Source organism: Pithys albifrons, chromosome 6 (assembly GCF_047495875.1).
Source record: "Pithys albifrons albifrons isolate INPA30051 chromosome 6, PitAlb_v1, whole genome shotgun sequence".
In the NCBI taxonomy this organism is placed as follows: domain Eukaryota; kingdom Metazoa; phylum Chordata; class Aves; order Passeriformes; family Thamnophilidae; genus Pithys; species Pithys albifrons.
In genome coordinates, this window is record NC_092463.1 from 32,585,461 (window position 1) to 32,604,680 (window position 19,220).

A 19,220-nucleotide genomic window follows, 5' to 3' on the forward strand; every position below is an offset into this window, starting at 1 on the left:
CACCGATTCTCTGAGAGGAAAGTTTGTCGAGTGTTTATCTGGATGACTGAAAGCTTTCCCTGGTGGAAGTTTATGGAAGTGTTAAAAGGGGCGGATAACATGGGCTTTGGAGGCGCTTGTCCAATGATCTGGAGGGGCTTGGAGAGCAGATCTCAGCTGGCAGACATTTAAATGGGAGACAGCTCGGCGCTGCTGCAATTTGTAGGCAGGAGACTCTCTCTCTCTCTCTCTCTCTCTCTATGGACTCCTGGGCAACTCCGGGTTCCCACGCCACTCTCTACGAGTGACCCGCCAGGCAGAGCCTCACAGAGCCCAAGGCCCCGCCGAGGATCCGCCGCTGCCGCCGAGTCGGGCCCCGCCGAGGAGCCGCCGCCACGCAGGTGAGCCGGGACGGGACGCGCGGCGCGCACGCAAAGCCGGGGCGCAGACGGGTCTGCGGAGTTCGGCCAGTCTCTATGGGAGGCAAAATTTTAAGCGCTTTATCCAACCTTCCGGGAGGGGAAAGGGAGGAGACGTTCACCGTTTCCAGCAAAAGTCCGGGGAGCCTAGGTTTTGCAGGGGGGAACACCCGTCCCTCCCGTCAGCCGGGAGTGAGGCGGCCCGATCCTGCCGCCGGAGTGCTGGGGGTTAGGGTGCCGTCACATCTCTTTCCCCTGACAAGCACAGGGGCTGCAAAAGCCCTTCTAGCTCTGCCTCTCATCTCCGCCTACAGCATCACTCCCGACAAATTGGATTCGGCGCCCACCCGAGACACGGAAAAATCCCGGCCCTGCCTCTGCACGGAGTGGGGCGGGGGCATATCCCCAGATGTCGTCAGACCCGTCCCGTCGTGTCCCGTCGTGCGGCCCTTTACGAGGTCGCACAGCCACTGGCTCTGCCCTGGCCCACCTTTGCAAACTTCTGCTTCTCGGAGTGTGCCCCTGTTACCCTGGAGCTGCTGGCGGGTGGGGATCGTACCGCGCGGGAGACTCGCTGTGTGCCAGCGGGGTCGGGGCGCGGAGCTGAGAGTCTGCACCAGCAGCGCGGCCGTCTCCGCACGGCCTCGGGCGCCGTCGGGCGGGACGGGACGCGGCTCCACCGCTGCGCTTGGCGCCCTCTGGCGCCTCCGCGCCCTGCCCTCCCACCTGACTCGGAGCCAGGGCTTTTAGTCCCCCGACGGCTCTGTGTATCCGTCCGCCACCATTCCCCTTCTCCGCCCTGACAGACCCCTCGGGCAGGCCGGAGTGACCCGAGCCCTCCCCGCCGGGCGGCGAGCCCTTGCTGCCCCGCGGGCGCGGAGGGGCCGCTCTCCTCTCGGCCCCGGGCCAGCGGCGCCGCTTGGCGAAGGGTTTTCCCCTCCTGGGCGAGTTTTGCTTACTTGCCTCGTCCGTTTCAGTGCGATCCCCCAGGGAGGCGGCAGTTACCTCAGGAGGTTCGTCCTCCGTTGGATAAGCCTCGACGGAGGCCCGGGGGCACAGCCGGGCGGTGTCTCCAGCCGCCGCGAGCAGCGTCCGCGCCCGCGGGGAGCCGCTCCGGGTTAAGCCAAGCTAAACCTGCAGCCTCTCCCCCTTGACGGCCGCCGGCGATCCCTGCGGCGCAGCCAGACTGCCCTCAGCGACAGTCGCGTCTTACCTCGTCGGCTTGCGCGGTGCGGCGGGGCCGTTCTGCCCCGGCCGGGGCCGTCCTGGTCGACGCGGGGGGCGCCGCGGTGGCAGGGGCTGGGAAGGTGCGCGGCCCCCGGCCCGCTGCTCCCTCCCCGGCCGTCGGCTGTGACCTCGCTCCTGCTGTCTCGCTGTAGCTCCTCGCGGTGACAGGATCGCAATCGAAGCGCGTTGCAGTCATCAGGGCTGAGATCCAGCGCTGGGAAAACCTCCTTTTTCATGGGCGGGGGCTCTGTAACACCAGCGAGTTCGGCTCTCCTGCTGCTGTCAGGACGCGTGGTTTGGTCATCTGTTTTGGGAGAAGCTTTTGGGAGAAGCTCCAGCTGGACCTCCAAGCCCAGCTATCCCCGAGCCCAGCCGGGTGACCTGGGAGCTGGAGAAGCGCCCCGCTCCTGCCCCGCTCCTCACTGAGCCAAGCCCGCAGCAACCAGCCAGCGTGCGGTAGGGCTGTATATGAGCGAAAAAGGGCACCGATGCCCGTAGCTCTCTGCTTCTCTTTAGCATCCAGTGCGAAACTGTGCTAAAGTATTTATTTTTTTTCCTCTCGGCAATGCCATCCAGAAATGCGTATTGTCTCCTGAAGACTCTCTCCTCTTCAGCACGCATGGCTGTGCACAGGAGCAAAGCTATTCCTGTTGTTTTAGGGCTCCGTGAGCAAATCTCTCTGAGGGGGGTTTCGTGCTGGGAAATGGAGCTGTCAGTCTGCGTGGGCGTCTTTAGGCAAGGTTAATTCGGGTTTGGTACCAGCCATGCCCACTATGATGTTCAGCTTTCCTGGAGTCCTGTAGGGTGTCCTGCAGAAAAATGCTTTCTGGAAGCGGAAATTCTCAAAGTTTCAAGGTTTTCTCTTTGGTTGGTTTGGTTTGGTTTGTTTCTTTTTAAATTGCTGCCTATGTTCATTACATGTCTCAAAAAGGCCCGTCTCTATGACTCTGATGAAGCAATTATCTGAAATGTAAATGTATCCAAATTCTACCAAACGGAGATGTTAGTTTTGCTGTTTTGATCTCTGAAAAAAAAAGAAGGAAGTTTTCTGGGAACTGCCATTGCCATGCCTTTTTTTATCTTCAAAAATACAGATCTGTGAACTATGAAAACATTACATAAGACTATTTCTGTAACTCATATGTAATAAGTGAGCCATAAAATTATTCTGATCCTTTGGGACATAAACCACTTCAATTTTCTTCAGTAGTCAAAGGGATTGTTTTTCCTTTTTCTTTGGCTAGTGTTTGAAGGCCACCAAATATGCTTTTCTTTTAGGTCTTCAGATTATTTTCCATGTTTTTGTGAAGCACAGGAGCCCACGGCTCATCATAATATTGTCCTAGTAAATCTGGTTCACAGATGAAACTATGGACCTGCTGAGGTCTGTGAGAATTATGCTGTATATTTCAAGAGAACCAAGTTTCCATCCAGTTCTTTTATACAAGTTGCTTTGTGCTAAAAATTTCAGTAGTAACTTTCTGACTCTGCCTGGGAACTCTCATAGGGAAATTCTATCTAGGAACTGACATGTGTATAAATTAAAAATTATAGCTTAATTGCATGAAGTAATAAACCTGAAAGCATTGACACTTCTCTGTCAATGGTTGCTAATACTGATCCACAAATTTCTCTTTTAGATTATGAGATCTAAGGCTCTAGATAATCCACATATGAAGTGATACCAGTGTTAGGGCACAATTCTGCTTCTATTTGAAGTCAGCGATAAAACTTCTTTTGGCTTTAAGGTTAAGAGCTTGCAGATGATGAAAAGTGGAATTCAGCAGTGAAATACGGATTTTTGGTGTATTGACTTACTTTTAAAAATATTAGTTTTATCATATCTCTCTGGATCTGAATTAAATAAGTGGAAATGGACCAACTTGGTTGTGGTCATCTGTTTGTTCAAAGGATTTTCACATGGAATCTCAAGAGGATTTCTGGTTATGCCAGTGTAACAGCCAATATAGTGTGAAATAATGAAAATTTTGCAGAAATTTGGAATATAAGCTTTTACAGCCTGATTTTCACAGTTTCTGCCCAAGCTCCAGAGTTATTATTTTTGCAGAGTTATGACTGTAGTGAGGAGAGAAAACATTTATTTCAGGAGAGATTTCTCTTCAGTTAAACTTTGAGTATGGTGACACTGATTTTAGTTACTTCTACTGTCCTCTTCTGTGTTCCTTTTATTTTTTTTCAGTAATAAAAAGACCCTGTAAGGAAAAATTCACAACTGCTAACTCATAGATAGATGAACTACTTCACTTCCTAATGTAAGCAGAGGTGTTATCTTCTCTCATAAGCAAATGCATTGCCCTGTGACCAAAGGTGATGCACTTTGGCTGCTTCCCTTCCTAAGGCATACCACTTCATGTTCCTTTGTATTTTGCATTTTAAAAAATTCCTTAGTCTTTTAATAAATGTTTAATAACTTACTATTAGAAAAGGGTCCTGCTTGAGCTGCTGTGGGGATCTTCAAGTTCACCCAGCCTCTTCTGTATTTAACCTGTATTTATCCTTAAATGGTTGGATTACTTTTAGATGTGTTTTTTGGAAGTGCCCATAACAAATGATTCTGCTGAGAGGCTAATTTTCATTTGGGTGACAATTTCTTTTATGAGCATATAATGTAGCTTCCACCTTTAAGGCTGGAAACCAACTCAGTGAAAAATTACATTTCCCTTCAGTTTAGGATTACATTGAAACACATGCTTGCCCTTCCTTAGGGTTGAGCACATGCCTAATAAAGATGCATGAATCTGGGATACAGACCTTCCAACAGTAAATATTACCTTGAAATTTCCCCCAAATTGCCATCCCAAAATACACCTCATTTTCATATGACTAGACCCTACTGTGTCATTGATCACACATCTATGGGAAGAAAAAGGTGAAGCAATGTGGAGGTCATCAGTTTTAAAAATAAAAGTACTCCAGGAATATGCATGGAACCTCAACTACGTTGTGGGCACTAAACAAACACCTGAAGTTTTATGGCACTGCTTATAAACTAGTAATTTATTTTCATTTGCATGTAATTACTTTCATTTTTTTTCTTTTAAGGCTCTGGCGCCATGTTGAATAAATAAAGCACATATTAAAATACTGTTTAAATAGAGCATAGGAATACAGTCGTGAGGGAAATAGTAATAGTTTTGAAAGAAATCATTTCAGTCTCCTGAGGAAATAATCAGTGGTTTATAACTCTTTTTAAAAAATTATTTTTAAGACAAAATTAAAATTAAAACACCCTATGTGTAAGTAACATTTAGGTTGTAATAGAAATCAGGAAAACCCAGAAAATGTGAAGTCCAGGCTGACACCTGAAATTATGCTGCATTAATCTTTAATTAGAATCTGAACTTTTTTTTTGCTCTTTGTCAGAGCCTTAATGTTTTTAAAATTGTATGTCCCATAACATATTTCATTTATATATTAAAAGCAGCCCTTCCAAATTGTCTGTTGGAGTCAGTAAGAGTGTAATTTTTACACCCATCGCTTGAAGCCTGTAGATTCTGACAAACATAGGACATGCTGGTACATAAACATAAATGAATTAAACAAATGCATATATTTATGATGTATATTGTGAGCTCCAGGGGCTCTAAAAATCTGTAGAAAAACACTTAAAATATTAGATCCATGAGCAACTCCCTGAATATCCCTGAACACCCCAATGATATATTTCTACTTCAGAAATTCCTTTCCCAATTCATTCAATGAGAAATGCTTTTTGAGCAGCATAACACTTATTCTCTCCTTGTGTCTGGAAAACCTAGTAATTCAGAAATTAGCAGTTATCTTTTATAGCAAATGGTACTTACCCTGAGCCTCAGCTGAGTCTCTAGGTGGCCCTCACAGCATTGGCATTTGGCTGCTTTCCTGCCTAGTTGTGTGGTCTCAGACAGAACGGATAAAGCCGTTCAGGACAGTGCCCTTGGTTTCATGTGTTTCTTGGGTAGTAACACAAGCAGGACTCTTCAGCTCAAACACTAATTTTTTCCATACTGATAAAACAAGTCAAATAAGGAATGCAACTGCAGCACTTCAAGCAGGTAGAAGACACTGACTTCCTAAAGGGTTTTTTTTCACAGTTCTTCCCAGTTTTTCACAGTTCTTCTTACATTCTTTTAGTGCCTGTGCTTCTTCACAATTTTAAGAGTTTTATAGGTTTGGTTTTTTTGGTTTTTTTTTGGCAAGGAATTGCTCATTTCTAGTGGCTTCTTCCAAGTTCCTATGGGGAGGGTCCCCCAGAGACCTATTCCCTCATTTGTCTGTCTTGCTACCACATCCCTGGCTTTCAGAAAAACTCAGAGACCACCGTACTTTTGGGAGGGTGTGACAGCTGTTGAGTTTCTTTTAGCCTGGTTGCTATCTTAAGCTGACTGAACAGCCTAAAGAACTCAGAGCTTTGGGAATCAGGAGATACAGTGGAGTAAGTGTGGCAAGAAAGGTTGTTCCCGTGCTATTAATTAGATTGGAGCAGGCACACAGGTTTGAAAGACCTGATCATCTCCACTTAACTGCACTTCTTGAAGTAGTCTTTTTTTGTGTGTGCAAAAACTGTATGATATTTAATGTCATAAATGAAACTGTTCTGTCCTTGTATGTCCCTTCAATGTCATTCTGCATATAATGAATAAAATTCAGAGATCCAAAAAATTCTTAAGACTGTGATTGCATTTGTATTACTTTTGTAAAGGATTCAAAGTAATATGCGAGAAGGTGCGATCTGAAATTATTGATGCATCTCTTTTAACCTATACCTAAATATTCTTTCATTATGGTTGCCTCACTTGTTGCATGTCTCTTAGTGTAAGCACCGTAACACTCAGGTGTATTGGCTCCTTTTAGAGGTGCAAAGTGATAGAGCTTGGGATGTTGTAATTCAGGCAACAGGTGGATACAGCATACACATTACATACTGGATGTATATTATGCAAGAAACTGTACAAAGCTTCTGAGTCAGACTAAGGAACACAGCTAGATTAGATCTGCTGAGTCAAACACTGGTTGTCTGGTGTTGTAGATAGCTGTGTCATAATAATAAATCCTTGTGTAATGTAAGATTTGTTCTTCCACCATTACAAGTCAGGAGCAATCTTCCTAATGTCAGTGAGCTATAAGAAGGGAATGAGGACTAGGGTAATATACATGAAGGAAAGAGCTGGAAAAACATGAAGAGTACACAAAATAAATTTCTGTTTGGACTTACGTTAGCCTCTGACTTTCAATCACTCCATTTGAAAGCTTTTATCACTTGGTGATTTGGAAACAGCTTTCCAGCTGGTAAAGGCTAAAAGCGTATCTTTTACAATAGTGTGTGTGCACACATTTCTTTTATGGGACTGAAAATTTACTGCATACCTGTCTTCTGTTGATATCTAAAACCCACAATGTGCTTTATTTCCTCAACTTCCTTCCTACAGGATGGTCCGCACACTGTATGCCATCGGTGCCTTGTTTCTTTTGATGGGATTTCTGCTACCAGCAGCTGAAGGGAGAAAGAGGAATCGTGGATCTCAAGGTGCTATCCCTCCTCCTGACAAAGATCAGCCCAATGATTCAGAGCAAGTGCAGACACAGCAGCAATCAGGCTCTAGGCATCGAGAACGAGGAAAAGGCACCTCGATGCCTGCTGAAGAGGTGCTGGAGTCCAGTCAGGAGGCTTTGCACATCACTGAGCGCAAATATCTAAAGCGGGATTGGTGTAAAACTCAACCCCTCAAACAAACTATCCATGAAGAAGGCTGCAATAGTCGTACCATTATCAACAGGTTCTGCTACGGCCAGTGCAATTCCTTCTACATCCCCAGGCATGTCCGTAAAGAAGAAGGCTCCTTCCAGTCTTGTTCCTTCTGCAAGCCCAAGAAATTCACCACCATGACTGTTACACTCAATTGCCCTGAACTTCAGCCCCCGAGAAAGAAGAAAAGAATCACCCGAGTTAAGGAGTGCCGGTGTATATCGATTGACCTGGACTAAACTGAGACAACAGTAGCAATTGCACTCTGACTGAACCCAGTCATTGCCAGTGTGAGAGTGAGTGGCATGAACTAGCATACCCTCGAGGCTGGACAAAAGTGAAAGGGACCTAGTGAATTAAGTAAAACAAAAAACCGCCCCCCCCGAAAAGAAAGAAAAAATTGATGTAAGGAAAGGGCATGTGTATGTGAGGTAAAAAACAGATATGTACAAGCAAATATCTGAATGTTCACTGCAAAAAAAAAATAACAAGGGTATAAAATATTTAAAAAATCCTGTTTACCCACAGTAATAAATTAGGTTTTCTAGAGTATATTCACATTTTTTGCTGCTTGCTGGGAAAGTGGAGCTGTGTGTTTTGTGAATGTTCACCTTTCATGCTATTTGCTTTTACTGTATTACACAAAACATCAAAGTGAGAGGACAGTACATTTGAAAGCATGAATCTATTCTTATATACAAAATAGAAAAAAAACAGTTTAAAGTGTAGCAAAGTCATCACTGAAAATAGCTGTCGTGTCAAGACTTTGTAACATGCTTCTTCAAAAAATAGTTGTAATCCAAAAGCCATGTCTGGAGAACAATGGGTGGATGTGGTAGTGTTGAAAAGTCACTATAGGTGGATGGAAAACAGAGCTACAGCAACTTAGAAAGCAAAAGGACAAAGCAAGTAGACAGGGACAGTACAAAAGGGAGAAGAAAAAGGAAAGATACATAAATAGGAAGACACAGAGGAAGAGATATTGTCTTCTGTTTATGTTTTGCTTTAATTTATATACCTAGTCATATATTACATAAATTAAAAAGAAACTATATTCAAGGCTATAAATATACTTCTGGATTCTAATGGCTCTCTAAATCAATCAAACCCCATTCTTATGCTACTAGATTAATTTCATGTCTTGTATTTCTGATATCAGTTATTCTTCATATCTACATATATATGTACATGCAGTATCAGTGGTATCTATCCATACATGCAATGAGTATGCATACTTTAGTGTGTGTATCCAATTGCCTTCTCTTTTTCACACACATGCATAAAAAATACATAGCCACAGCACAAAAATCTTGCTAACCAAGATCAAGTACAGAATGGCAGTAATTTAGTACATAAAGAGCAAAGCAAAAATTAAAACAAGCATCATGTGACTGCAAATGCAATAACCACACAAGAGACAAAAGACACGACATTCATGACTAGTAAACATTGCATTGTGATTGTTATTTTAGCTTTGCCACAGGCATGCAGTTTGTTGAAACAGAGATGCAGAACTTTGCCAGCAATGATTCTTTTTTTCTGTCTTTGACCACAGACTTGCATTTAAACTGGATTTGGAGTAAGTAAAGAGAATTTCCTGAAAATTGAGGGCTACTGACCCTCTCATTTGGGGAGAAAAAAACATAGAAGGGGATACACTACTTTCAACAGCTTGATAACTTTCACCTGTGAGGTTATCCTGTCTTTTCTTTCCTTCAGGATAAGAAGCTTAAAGTTGATCAGGGCTGTAGGTTTTGCTAAGAGCACAGAAGGTCCTGCAAAAGAAGTCATTCTAGTGAGGTGTGTTCTGGGCCAGTGGACCAGAGAGGCAGCCCTTCAATACTTGTTGTCCTTGCCTTCCTGGGCACTTGATGGGAAGCCTGGGTGTTGACTCACTGGTGATATCTGACATCACATGGTGTGCAGACTGCTCATGCTGTCCTGGGTGCTGCCTCTGCAAGGGCGCTTTCCAGCTGGCTGCTGAACAGCTGACAGGGTGCTGCACACCTCCCTGCCTGTGCCTGTGCCTGTGCCTGTGCCTGTGCCTGCGAGCCCTCAGCGGCTGGTCCTGTCCAGTGTGTGCCGAAGTAAAGGCATGTTCCTATGGGAGAGTCAGTAGTGGGCCTGAAAGCAACCCTGACATTACTGATATTAGTGAAATGGGAGTTAGGTCCACACTTACTGTTTGAAGGGTCTCTGATAGCCCAGGACTCAGTTTCCCTAATCAGCAGCAATATTTTCCACTATCCAATATCAGTATAACTGTTCTCTCTCACACCAGATGCCTCTCTCAGCCACAAGGTGATTATTTTTACAGCATTTCGTGCCATCCAATGCTGAGGAAGACAACTCCACCCTTAGTAATGTCCAAAGGGAGACATACAGGATGAGTGACATGTTGCAGATTCATCCTGTATGGCCTCATTATATTAGTTGTCCCACCTGTTATACAGTGAATCAGACATTTATTGGTGATATCCTGCATCTCTACAACTAATCTATTTTTACTGTAAAATCCAGTGCTGTGAGGCCTGTGTTTGTAAGATTAAGAGATTGCAACTCATTGATTGATATTATTAAAATGCATTTCATTTGGTGTACTCTCACTCAGTAGGTTTGACACATTTCTTCATGGATTTTAAAATCCAGTTTTAAAATCTGGAATTAAAGGAGGTAGATTTCCACTGTGTGGAATGTGAATAGTTAAACAGAAAGATATGGATATTTAATGTTATTTTTATTACAAATTATCTCTCACTGATAATAGGCAAGGATTGTTTTCCTTTAAATTACTTTGTTTTTATTTCAGGGGAAAGGGCCAACCTCAGTCATGGCTGGAAGTTTTGGACTAGCTTGGGTTTCTGTTCAAGAAATGGGAACACCTTAAGAATGACTTTTTCTTCATGTAAAGTTGACAGCAAAATTCCCATTGTCTTTGACAGTGACTGCCATGTCCCTATACTCTAAGCTGTTAAGCAAACTTCAAACATTACTGACTCTTATTTAAGATTAAGCTAGCATTCTGAAGGAAGATTGATAAAAGTATTCCAAATCGTTATGCTCCAAAACTGCCTGAGCATAGATAATGATGGAACTCCCCTTGAGGCAGATCCTCCCCTCCCTCATGTAAATGTTATACAAAGAACTTTTATGAATTGCTAGTTATTGCCTGAGACTAAGAAAGTTCTGCTAACTTACAATTATATGAGATATTTAATGTCAACCACAATATGTATTTAAATGTCTGCTTTATTCTAAAAACAATGGACTATATAACCTAAGGCTGGAGTATTTTCACGCTCGGTCTCACAAAGCAAAACTTGGTTTAAAATGAAGTTTTAATTATTTTGTAACTGAATAGAATTGGAGTCTTTTCTTTCCAGCATTTTGTACGTCATTTTAACTACTACTAACAAATAAATAAAATATCTTCTCCAGCTTGTGTCTATTGTTGTTTGGGATTTTTTTCTTTCTTCCTAAGTTTCCAGCTCTTTCTGGATCTGTTGTTCTCTACTCTGACTTCTGTGGTTTCTTCTAATTATAAAGGGGTTTACATTATGACAAAGAGACACAGAGACAAGCAATGGCACCATCATTCAACACAGCTTCTTCAGTAAGGTTTTTAAATGAGATCTGTCACTTCCCCCTCACCCTTTCACAATTTATAGAAGGAAAATCTCAACTTTGCTCACACTTTTCCCCTTGTAAACCATACAGTGACAGTTCAAAATTAATTTTGAATTGTTGGAGAGTTAAAACTGGGGTCAGCATGCCTACCTTACACCATTATCTCAGTTTTATGTCTAGCTAGCAGTTTAGTCCCACTTTTAGGAAAAAAGAGCAAGGAACACCTTTACAATACAGCACATTAAAAGCTGCAAAAAGGGAGAGAGGAGATAAAAAAATGATAAAAAGAGAACAGGAACATTTGTGCCTGCTGGCAGCATTTGCACCAGGCCAGAGTTGAGGAAAGACTGCACCAAGAGAGAAGAGGTTTCTTTGAACTTGCCACTCCACCAGTGGGAAATAGGCAGTAGTGGCACAAATTTTACCTCTTCAACCTGCCACCTTGTCAGATGTGTGATGGACTTGGTCGGTCAGTGCAGAGCTCTGTGCAGTCCTGCCATCTGCAGGAGTAGTGGCTTTGGCTGCCCTTGTGTAGCAGCTGCTTTGCTAGGGACCGCCATCCTTCTCTGATTCCATGTCCACCTCCAAGCAGCAACAGAGGCCCAGCCATTCTCAGACTCACACCTTTCAGTTCCAAGAAATGGATGATACAGTCAGATACACAGTTATATGGGGGAACAGCATGCAGTGTTTTCCTGAGGCACACATACAGACAACCAGAGAAAAAAGGTCAGACGCCCCATTTCCAGTTCTGAAAAGCTGGGTGCTGGTAAGATCCAGTGTGTTCTTCCCTGACAAAACAATGGAGCTGAACAGTCCAGTAGTACTGGTTGGCTGGGGACTTCTAAAGGTTTTACTGTTTAGTCTTCCTTCTCTTCTAGTATTTTTGTGCTTCCAAAACTTACTGAAAAGATAAAAGCATTAGCTAATAATAATTATTTTTAGAAGGTAATTGACTTCTTCTGATCTGAGATTTAGGCACAGTTGAGCAGAATATGTTTTCTTGACAAGATGTGCATACATATCTTTATTTGAATATTTAGACCAGAGAAAAACCTGGAATTACCTTTCTAGTACTCTGTAGTGCCATGGTCTTATTATTTATATGCTAACAAGCTCAGGAATCCATTATAATTTGCATTTGTGCTGCATACCAGCTTTGAATTGAAGACACCTCCGCTGTGAAGTCCCATGGGCTTTGTAGATGGTTACAGAAATCAAAAGAAGATAACAGAGAGAGAATTCACACACCTTAATCTGCTTTCAGAGATGCAGATAGAAATGACTCCTCTCTCTCCACAGTGAGACAGGCTAGATTTCTGTGTGTGCTGTCTCCCATGTGCTGAGCAGTTGACTTGCACACACATTGTGAGTCTGAGGCATCAAGAGAATGTTAGATTTGCGAAGCACGTGTGCACATCTGAGCAACAGATGCGCACAGTAGGCATAGTGTGGCCTGGATGGGTCAGTGGGACAGACAGCGTCGTGGCTCTGCTTCAGCTGCCTGTCAGCAGCAGTGCCTGTCTGGGAAGAGGGACATTGCATTTGCATAAACGATGCAGTAACTTCACCTTGTAATTTACCTTCTCCTGAGCTGGGGTGGGGAAAGAGAAAGAGAGCATTAGAACTGGACACTTGGGGACTGATGTTCCTTTCCCAATGTACAGGAGTAGACAGAGCGTTTAGCTCCAAAAGGTTTCCTGAAAGAGAACAACCAAGTCAGTAGTAGAAGACAGGTGAGAAGTCTTGTTTGCTTAACCAAATTACGCCCTTGCACACTTTTACTTTGCTTTTTCAAAAACGTAGCTCTTACTCACTTCAAATAACTCAAACCTGCCTTAGAAACCACTTCATTCATTACTGAGATACAACAGTCAATATTGGTAGAAGACCCAAAATTTCTTCAGAGTCATGGTTCTTACGTGGATGGTTGCACTAACCAAAGGCTTCTGAAGGCGAGAGTTGCATCTTTTAAAATTTCAAGGAGTGAAAAATTAACGTGTACAGGCAAAACAATGGAGATATCACTGGTGCATATTTTTAATAACCATCAGTTCTTGGGCTTAAGGTATCAAAAATATTACTTGTAAGATTCAGACACCTTGTTTTATTGTTTCTAATCAGCTAAGACTGAAACCAGAAGGTCACGACAATGCACAGATATCATGAGGAATCCCAGTGCAGATTTTTGATGCTACCTGGTAATGTAGCTTCATAAAAACATCTGAAGTCTGTCTACACTGCCTGCCTGAGAATGTAGCTGATGACTTTAAGGTGCCCTTTGACAATATGTGGCTTCTGGCTGCCTGAATTCCTCCTCTAGTTTTCGTGGGTCTGGATGTAGGAGTATAGAAATTTTAATGTCTCTTGCTCCCTTACTATTTTCTAAGAGTCTTGAAAATAAAATTCATAATCTGCTTTTTTTGAATGATCAAGGAGCAAGATACAAAAATTGAATTGTATACAGACATAAAAGAAGATTGTTTGGGATCACATTAAAAGCCCCAAACTTCTAGGTTGTGATAAGCAATAACTCCTCCTTGCTGTGATACAAATGTAAATCACATAGTCTGGGCATGGATCAAACAGAGAAATTACACTGGCTCACAATACACATTCTGCAAAGAAAATTTGAATTTGCTATGTTTGCATTTCTTTTTTAAAGAATACCTTGTGGGAAAAGTCATATTCCAATTCATATTACAAGAGAGCAAATGAAAAAAGGTTAAAAAAATCTCTTTCTAGAATATTTGAGGCCAGTATCTTATCCTTCTGCCTAGTAATATCAATAAGGTTTCCAGCAAAAAATCAATTGGAAAGAATTAATGTACCAGAACACTCCAATTCATTAATCATAATTTTATAGGTATTGCATGGCATCACTACTGAGCACTGTTGAGATTGTTTGATTCATATAGTGATAAATTTTCAAACTTTAATAATGTCTTCCTTTAAATTCAACTTTTGTAATTCTTTTGTTGAGGGGTAAAGACACAGTATTTTCTCTATTTAAGAAAAGAGACATATTCTCAATCTTAGCTCTGCATTAGTGCATACTTCTATACAGGGAATTAAAAAATTGTGCTATACAGATGTAGCATAAATGTATTTATCTCTGTCAACAAAGATATTGAAGGCCTAGGTACACACTGGATATATTTAGAAGTCTGAAAAATGTATATTGGGTAAGATGATACATAAAACTATTGGCCACAGAGCCAAGTTTCTTAACAACACATGTTATGAGTGATTAATACGGAATAAAGTCAACAATAACACTAGTCACAATAGTAGGCACAAAAAATTTATTTTTCACGGATGGGGACAGGTTGTGTATACTCAGTAAAGTTTATTTCTAGACAATTACACTTAGTGGTGAAGATGAAGTCTTCCTGAACTTCTTTCTCTAGGACCTGAAAGACCTTGAATGTTCTTTTGAAAACACATGTTCATGAGGAACATGTTTTCTATTTTTGTTGTTGTTTCAACTTCAAATGAATGAAGAGGCTAGAATTTGGGTGTTAAGTTAGATTTAGCAAATAAAAAGGAGATACAAAACTATGTTTACAATGAAAAGAACTGATTGAATGGATCTAAATCCTATGGTAGGTAATTTGATCTAATTTTTGCAGAAAGGCAAATGCCAGATGTTTGCTCCACTTTGATCTTAATAACACTTTAGGCTGCAGACAATAAGATTGGTTTAAAATTTATTGTCTCTTTGATTTCTTCATTCTAATGCTTTTTAAATTCTTTACACAAGACAGATCTATATATAGGCAACTGGGGTGGCATCAGAAGCACTGTGTACTTAAGGCATTCCTGAAAACCTCAGTATGGAACAGTGTTTGCTATTTTATGCATCAAAACAAAGCCAGATTTTATACAAGCAACATTCAATTTTAATTTTATTATAATGTCTCTTTTTATTTTGCATATGATGTTCTGACTGTCGCATCTGTGGCACAGCTCCTTAGGCTTTTATCTTTCAATAACCTTATTAAAAGTCAAGACAATATATTAAATCAACATTAAGCAGTAGGAGTTGAAAGTTAGGGTAATTCATTCCTTTGCATTGGGAGTGTAATCTACGTAGATCTCTAATTTCACCACTGAGTTGCTTTTAGGATTCTTTTTGTGCAGAATATGCTTTTTTAAAGGAGAGCTGCTGCTGCTGAATGGACACTAGTAAAAGACTCTGAGAAACCATAACATCAAGAGGTGTTCAGCTTGCCATCAGTTTGCATCTTCACATTCAAGGAGGCCGTCGATCTGTGGATGTGAACTCCTCTCACAGCGTTTTTTTAAGTGGTCTCAGGTTTCTGGAAGACTATCTCGGATATTCATTATTACTGAGAAATGGTGAAAAGCAAGTGAGACTGAGAAAAAACAGTAAAGCAAGAACAATGATTAAAAAGAAACAAATAGAAAAAATCCTGGTATGCAGCCTGAATGTCTTATCATGATTCTCTGGCATAGTTTGGAGCCATCTGTCCCTTAGATCCGTGCATAATGCCTCAACAATTGTTTTCATTCTGCTCAGCCCAGTAGTCTGAAAGTTCAAAAAGTCAGTTTTCCTCTGAAGGAAATTCTGAACTTTCTGGTGACGAAAGTGCCATCGGTCAGCCAACTGAGAGAACAGTTTTTGCTACCCTGGCAGGTCTTCTTAAACTGTCAGTGTTGAGGGACTATCAGAAGTCGGCAGCCTCCCTGCTCCTGTACCACCAAGTTCAGTTCTTGTAACAAACACCTTCATAAGCCAAAAGAAAAATTCCTTCCTTCAGAGCCAAATATTTTACTTCATTACCAGGGACAAAAATCACATATGCAGAGAAATAAATATTCTATCACATAAGCATGATCAGTAATAAGACTTGCAATCACTTCACCTCAAAAGAGAAGGTGGGTAAAGCAAAAGACTCTTCCAGTGAAAATTGTTCAAATGCATCATCACATCTTTTCTTTCTTATCTTTTCTGTATCTCCAGCGTGGAAACAACTTTATCACAATTACATTGAAATACTGTTTGCATAATTCCAAGGCACATTTTGTCAATCATCTCCTTGATGTGATATATAGCCTGTGCCATCTGAGAAGAGGTTGTTTGAAAAGACTGGAAAACTAAGTCACAAAACATAGGGAGGTTTAAATGGTATTTGATTTCAATGCAGGAACACTGATTTCCTAAAAAGGCACTGGTTTCCTAAAAAGGAATGGTGTTAACAGACTGAAAATCTTTCGCAACACCAGCTTTTGTGCATTGTAGTTGAAAAGTGTACAAATGTTACCCCATGAAATTTAGTGGAAACCACACAAGGAAAGATTTTAGCCTCGACATTTCTCTTTACCAACACATGGAACCACCTTGATCTGTTTTACTGTTGGTGAAAAAAGAAGGTAATGTCTATTTCACAGGAGAGGATAGGAAGTAATAGTCAGTGTGATGGATGGTGGAAAGAAACAGAGGGCAAGGGGAAAGAAATACGAGCATCAGGTACTGATCTCAAAGATGAAGTCTAGTCCACTGTCAGAATGTGTATAAATAGCATATTAATAACAAGAGAGATGTATTGGATTAGTGTGAAAGAAGGAGTATTCTCAGTTTGTATTGCATTGTCAGAAGCAAGACATCTGGGTAGAGTACAGTTTATATTTGTTAGATATAAATAGACTACGCTAGCAGAAATCAAGCACAGATACTCACTTATTTCAAGGCATTTTTCCAGCAGGTGACACTGCAGTAATCTCTACCATCTCTATCAAATCTGTCACATTCCCTTGCAGGGGTGCATAGCTGTACTTCAACCTGATGCAGAAATCCCAGAGTTGTTTTAATCTCATGATCTTGTTTACAAATCATAATTTAATTTCAAAAGCTTTAAGTTTATTCTTTAGTTAGCATCAGTCGATGGGTGAAACAAACCCTGCTTTCTCCCACAGGGAAAAACAACAGTTACTGGGGAAATCTTTCAATCTTCTGTAATGATTATATCACATCATTGCTAAGTGCACCAACATTTAGGATGATGTCCTATTCTCTCCCCAGTTCTCTTCCCCCTTAACCTGTCAGTCCCAACAACAGCTTAGCTTCTGTATGGGGCTGATACACTGGGGAAAGGACCAAAATTACTTGGTGAGGTGACACTGAAGAGAGAGTTTAATGCCAAGAGGAACCCCTGTAAATTTGGGTTTGGTGCTACTTGTATCTTGTCCTTACTGGCAAAGGAATGAATTCAGGGAGGCATGCAGTATCAGAAATACATCCGCAGGGCACCCCTGACAACTTGCCAATGAAATGTCTCACTATCAAGGCAAGTACAACCAATATCTTCTGGAAAGCAACCTGGTTTATTGCCACATGCCAGATTTTTTTTGGTGGTATTTAGGGAATCACAGAATAATGGAATCAGCTAGGTTGGAAAAGACCTTTGAGATTATTAAGTCCAACCTTTGACCCAACACCACCTTGTCTACTAGGCCCTGGCACTAAGTGCCACATCCAGTCTCAAACACCTCCAGGGATGGTGAATCCACCACGTCCCTGGGCAGCCCATTCCAAGGCCCAATCACTCTCTATAAAGAACTTCTTCCTAATGTCTAACCCAAACCTTCCTTCACCCAGCTTAAGCCTGTGTCCTCTTGTCCCACTGCTGGTTGCCTGGGAGAAGAGACCGACCTTCCGCACTGGCTACAACCTCCTTTCAGGGAGTTGTGGAGAGCGATAAGGTCTCCCCAGAGCCTCCTCTTCTCCAGGCTGAACAACCCCAGCTCCCTCAGCTGCTCCTCATAGGACTTATGCTCCAGTCCCTTCACCAGCCTTGTTGTCCTTCTCTGGACCCACTCCAGCACCTCAATGTCCTGCCTGAACTGAGGGGGCAAGAACTGGACACAGTACTCGGAGGTGCAGCCTCACCAGTGCCAAGAACAGGAACAATCACTTTCCTGGTCCTGCTGGCCACACTATTTTTGATACAGGCCAGGATGCCATTGGCCTTCTTGGGCACCTGGGCACACTGCGGGCTCATGTTAAGCTTCCTGTCAATTAGTACCCCCAGGTCGCTTTCCTCCTGGCTGCTCTCCACCCACTCTGTGCCCAGCCTGTAGCACTGCAGGGAGTTGTTGTGGCCAAAGTGCAGGACCCGGCACTTGGCCTTGTTGAACTTCATACCCTTGGATTCAGGCCACCTGTCCAGCCTATCCAGGTCCCTCTGCAGAGCCTTCCTGCCTTCCAGCAGGTTGACACTCCCCTGCAGATGGTGTCATCTGCAAATTTGCTAATGTTTCATTCAATGTGCAGGTCTTGCTTGATTTAAGCACCTATGTTTCAGCTCCAGTGATTTGCAATAAGTTTTCTTTGCTTTATTATTTCTTTTCCAAATAATATTAGTATTGTGCAATACTAATTAGTTTTGCTTCTGGATTTTTTCAGATTTCAGAGGCTTAATTAATTCAATTTGCTGCTGAACAACATAATGCCTCATATCTATGGAAATAAGTTCTCCAATCTGTGGATTGTGCCTCTAAGAATAAACTAATAAAGTCCATTCAAGTGAAATGCTACATAGGAGGTAACAATTGTAGTCTTTCCTCGGGGCTCATTGTTGGTACAATGATGTGAAGTACATGTACAGCATTTATTCAGGTCAAAACTGCCTGGAAGCTGAGGTGGTAGCTCTAAATTTTCCAGCTTCAGCCTTAGTCTGGCTTTGCATAAAACCCTAACCTTACAACACAACCTTGGACAAGCCTAGTTTTACACAGAGGATGCAAGCTGCCAAAGCTTGTATGTAGGGCTGTGTTTGACTTCCCCAACGTAAGGCCTGGAGTGCATATTACCCTCTGAGCTGGAATCGGATGTTACACCCTGAGGCACAGGGCCGCATGTCCATCATGCACAGATGAGACTGCCTGAACCTCTCAGTTGGAGAGGGATGTTATTTTCTTAAGGAGCAGGATGTTATTCCTAGAGGTCTGCCCCTTGGTAGGGTCAAGAGTAATATTTTATGGATAATGTTTATGATTAATTTTGGCTGTGGCCTTTCAAAATTTGTATGGAGTCAGTTCAAGTTGGTAAGGGGAAAGCTTGACGAGGTTAAGGCGTCAACCGTACACTCACTTTTCCTTCCAAAGTAAATACTACAACAACAATGCACATGGGAACCAAACAGCACACTCCTAAATCAAACCAGAAGACTCATATAGGGAACTAAAACAGTGGAGTC

The 19,220-nt window shown here is 42.2% G+C and overlaps 1 protein-coding gene across 1 annotated transcript; it reads left to right on the forward strand.

Annotated features, from left to right (window-relative positions):
* Window positions 1–171: 171 nt before the first annotated feature.
* On the forward strand, window positions 172–10,801 carry GREM1 (gremlin 1, DAN family BMP antagonist). Its single transcript, XM_071559444.1, has 2 exons — window positions 172–380; window positions 7,055–10,801. The coding sequence occupies exons 1-2, from the start codon at window positions 172–174 to the stop codon at window positions 7,608–7,610; spliced, it is 765 nt and encodes a 254-aa protein (XP_071415545.1). The 3' UTR covers window positions 7,611–10,801.
* The last annotated feature ends 8,419 nt before the right edge of the window (window positions 10,802–19,220 follow it).

Coding starts and splice junctions, on each gene's coding strand:
- GREM1 (XM_071559444.1), top strand. CDS start 172: ATGGGAGACAGCTCGGCGCTGCTGCAATTTGTAGGCAGGAGACTCTCT. Junction 381..7,054: donor GAGGAGCCGCCGCCACGCAG/GTGAGCCGGGAC, acceptor TCCTTCCTACAG/GATGGTCCGCACACTGTATG.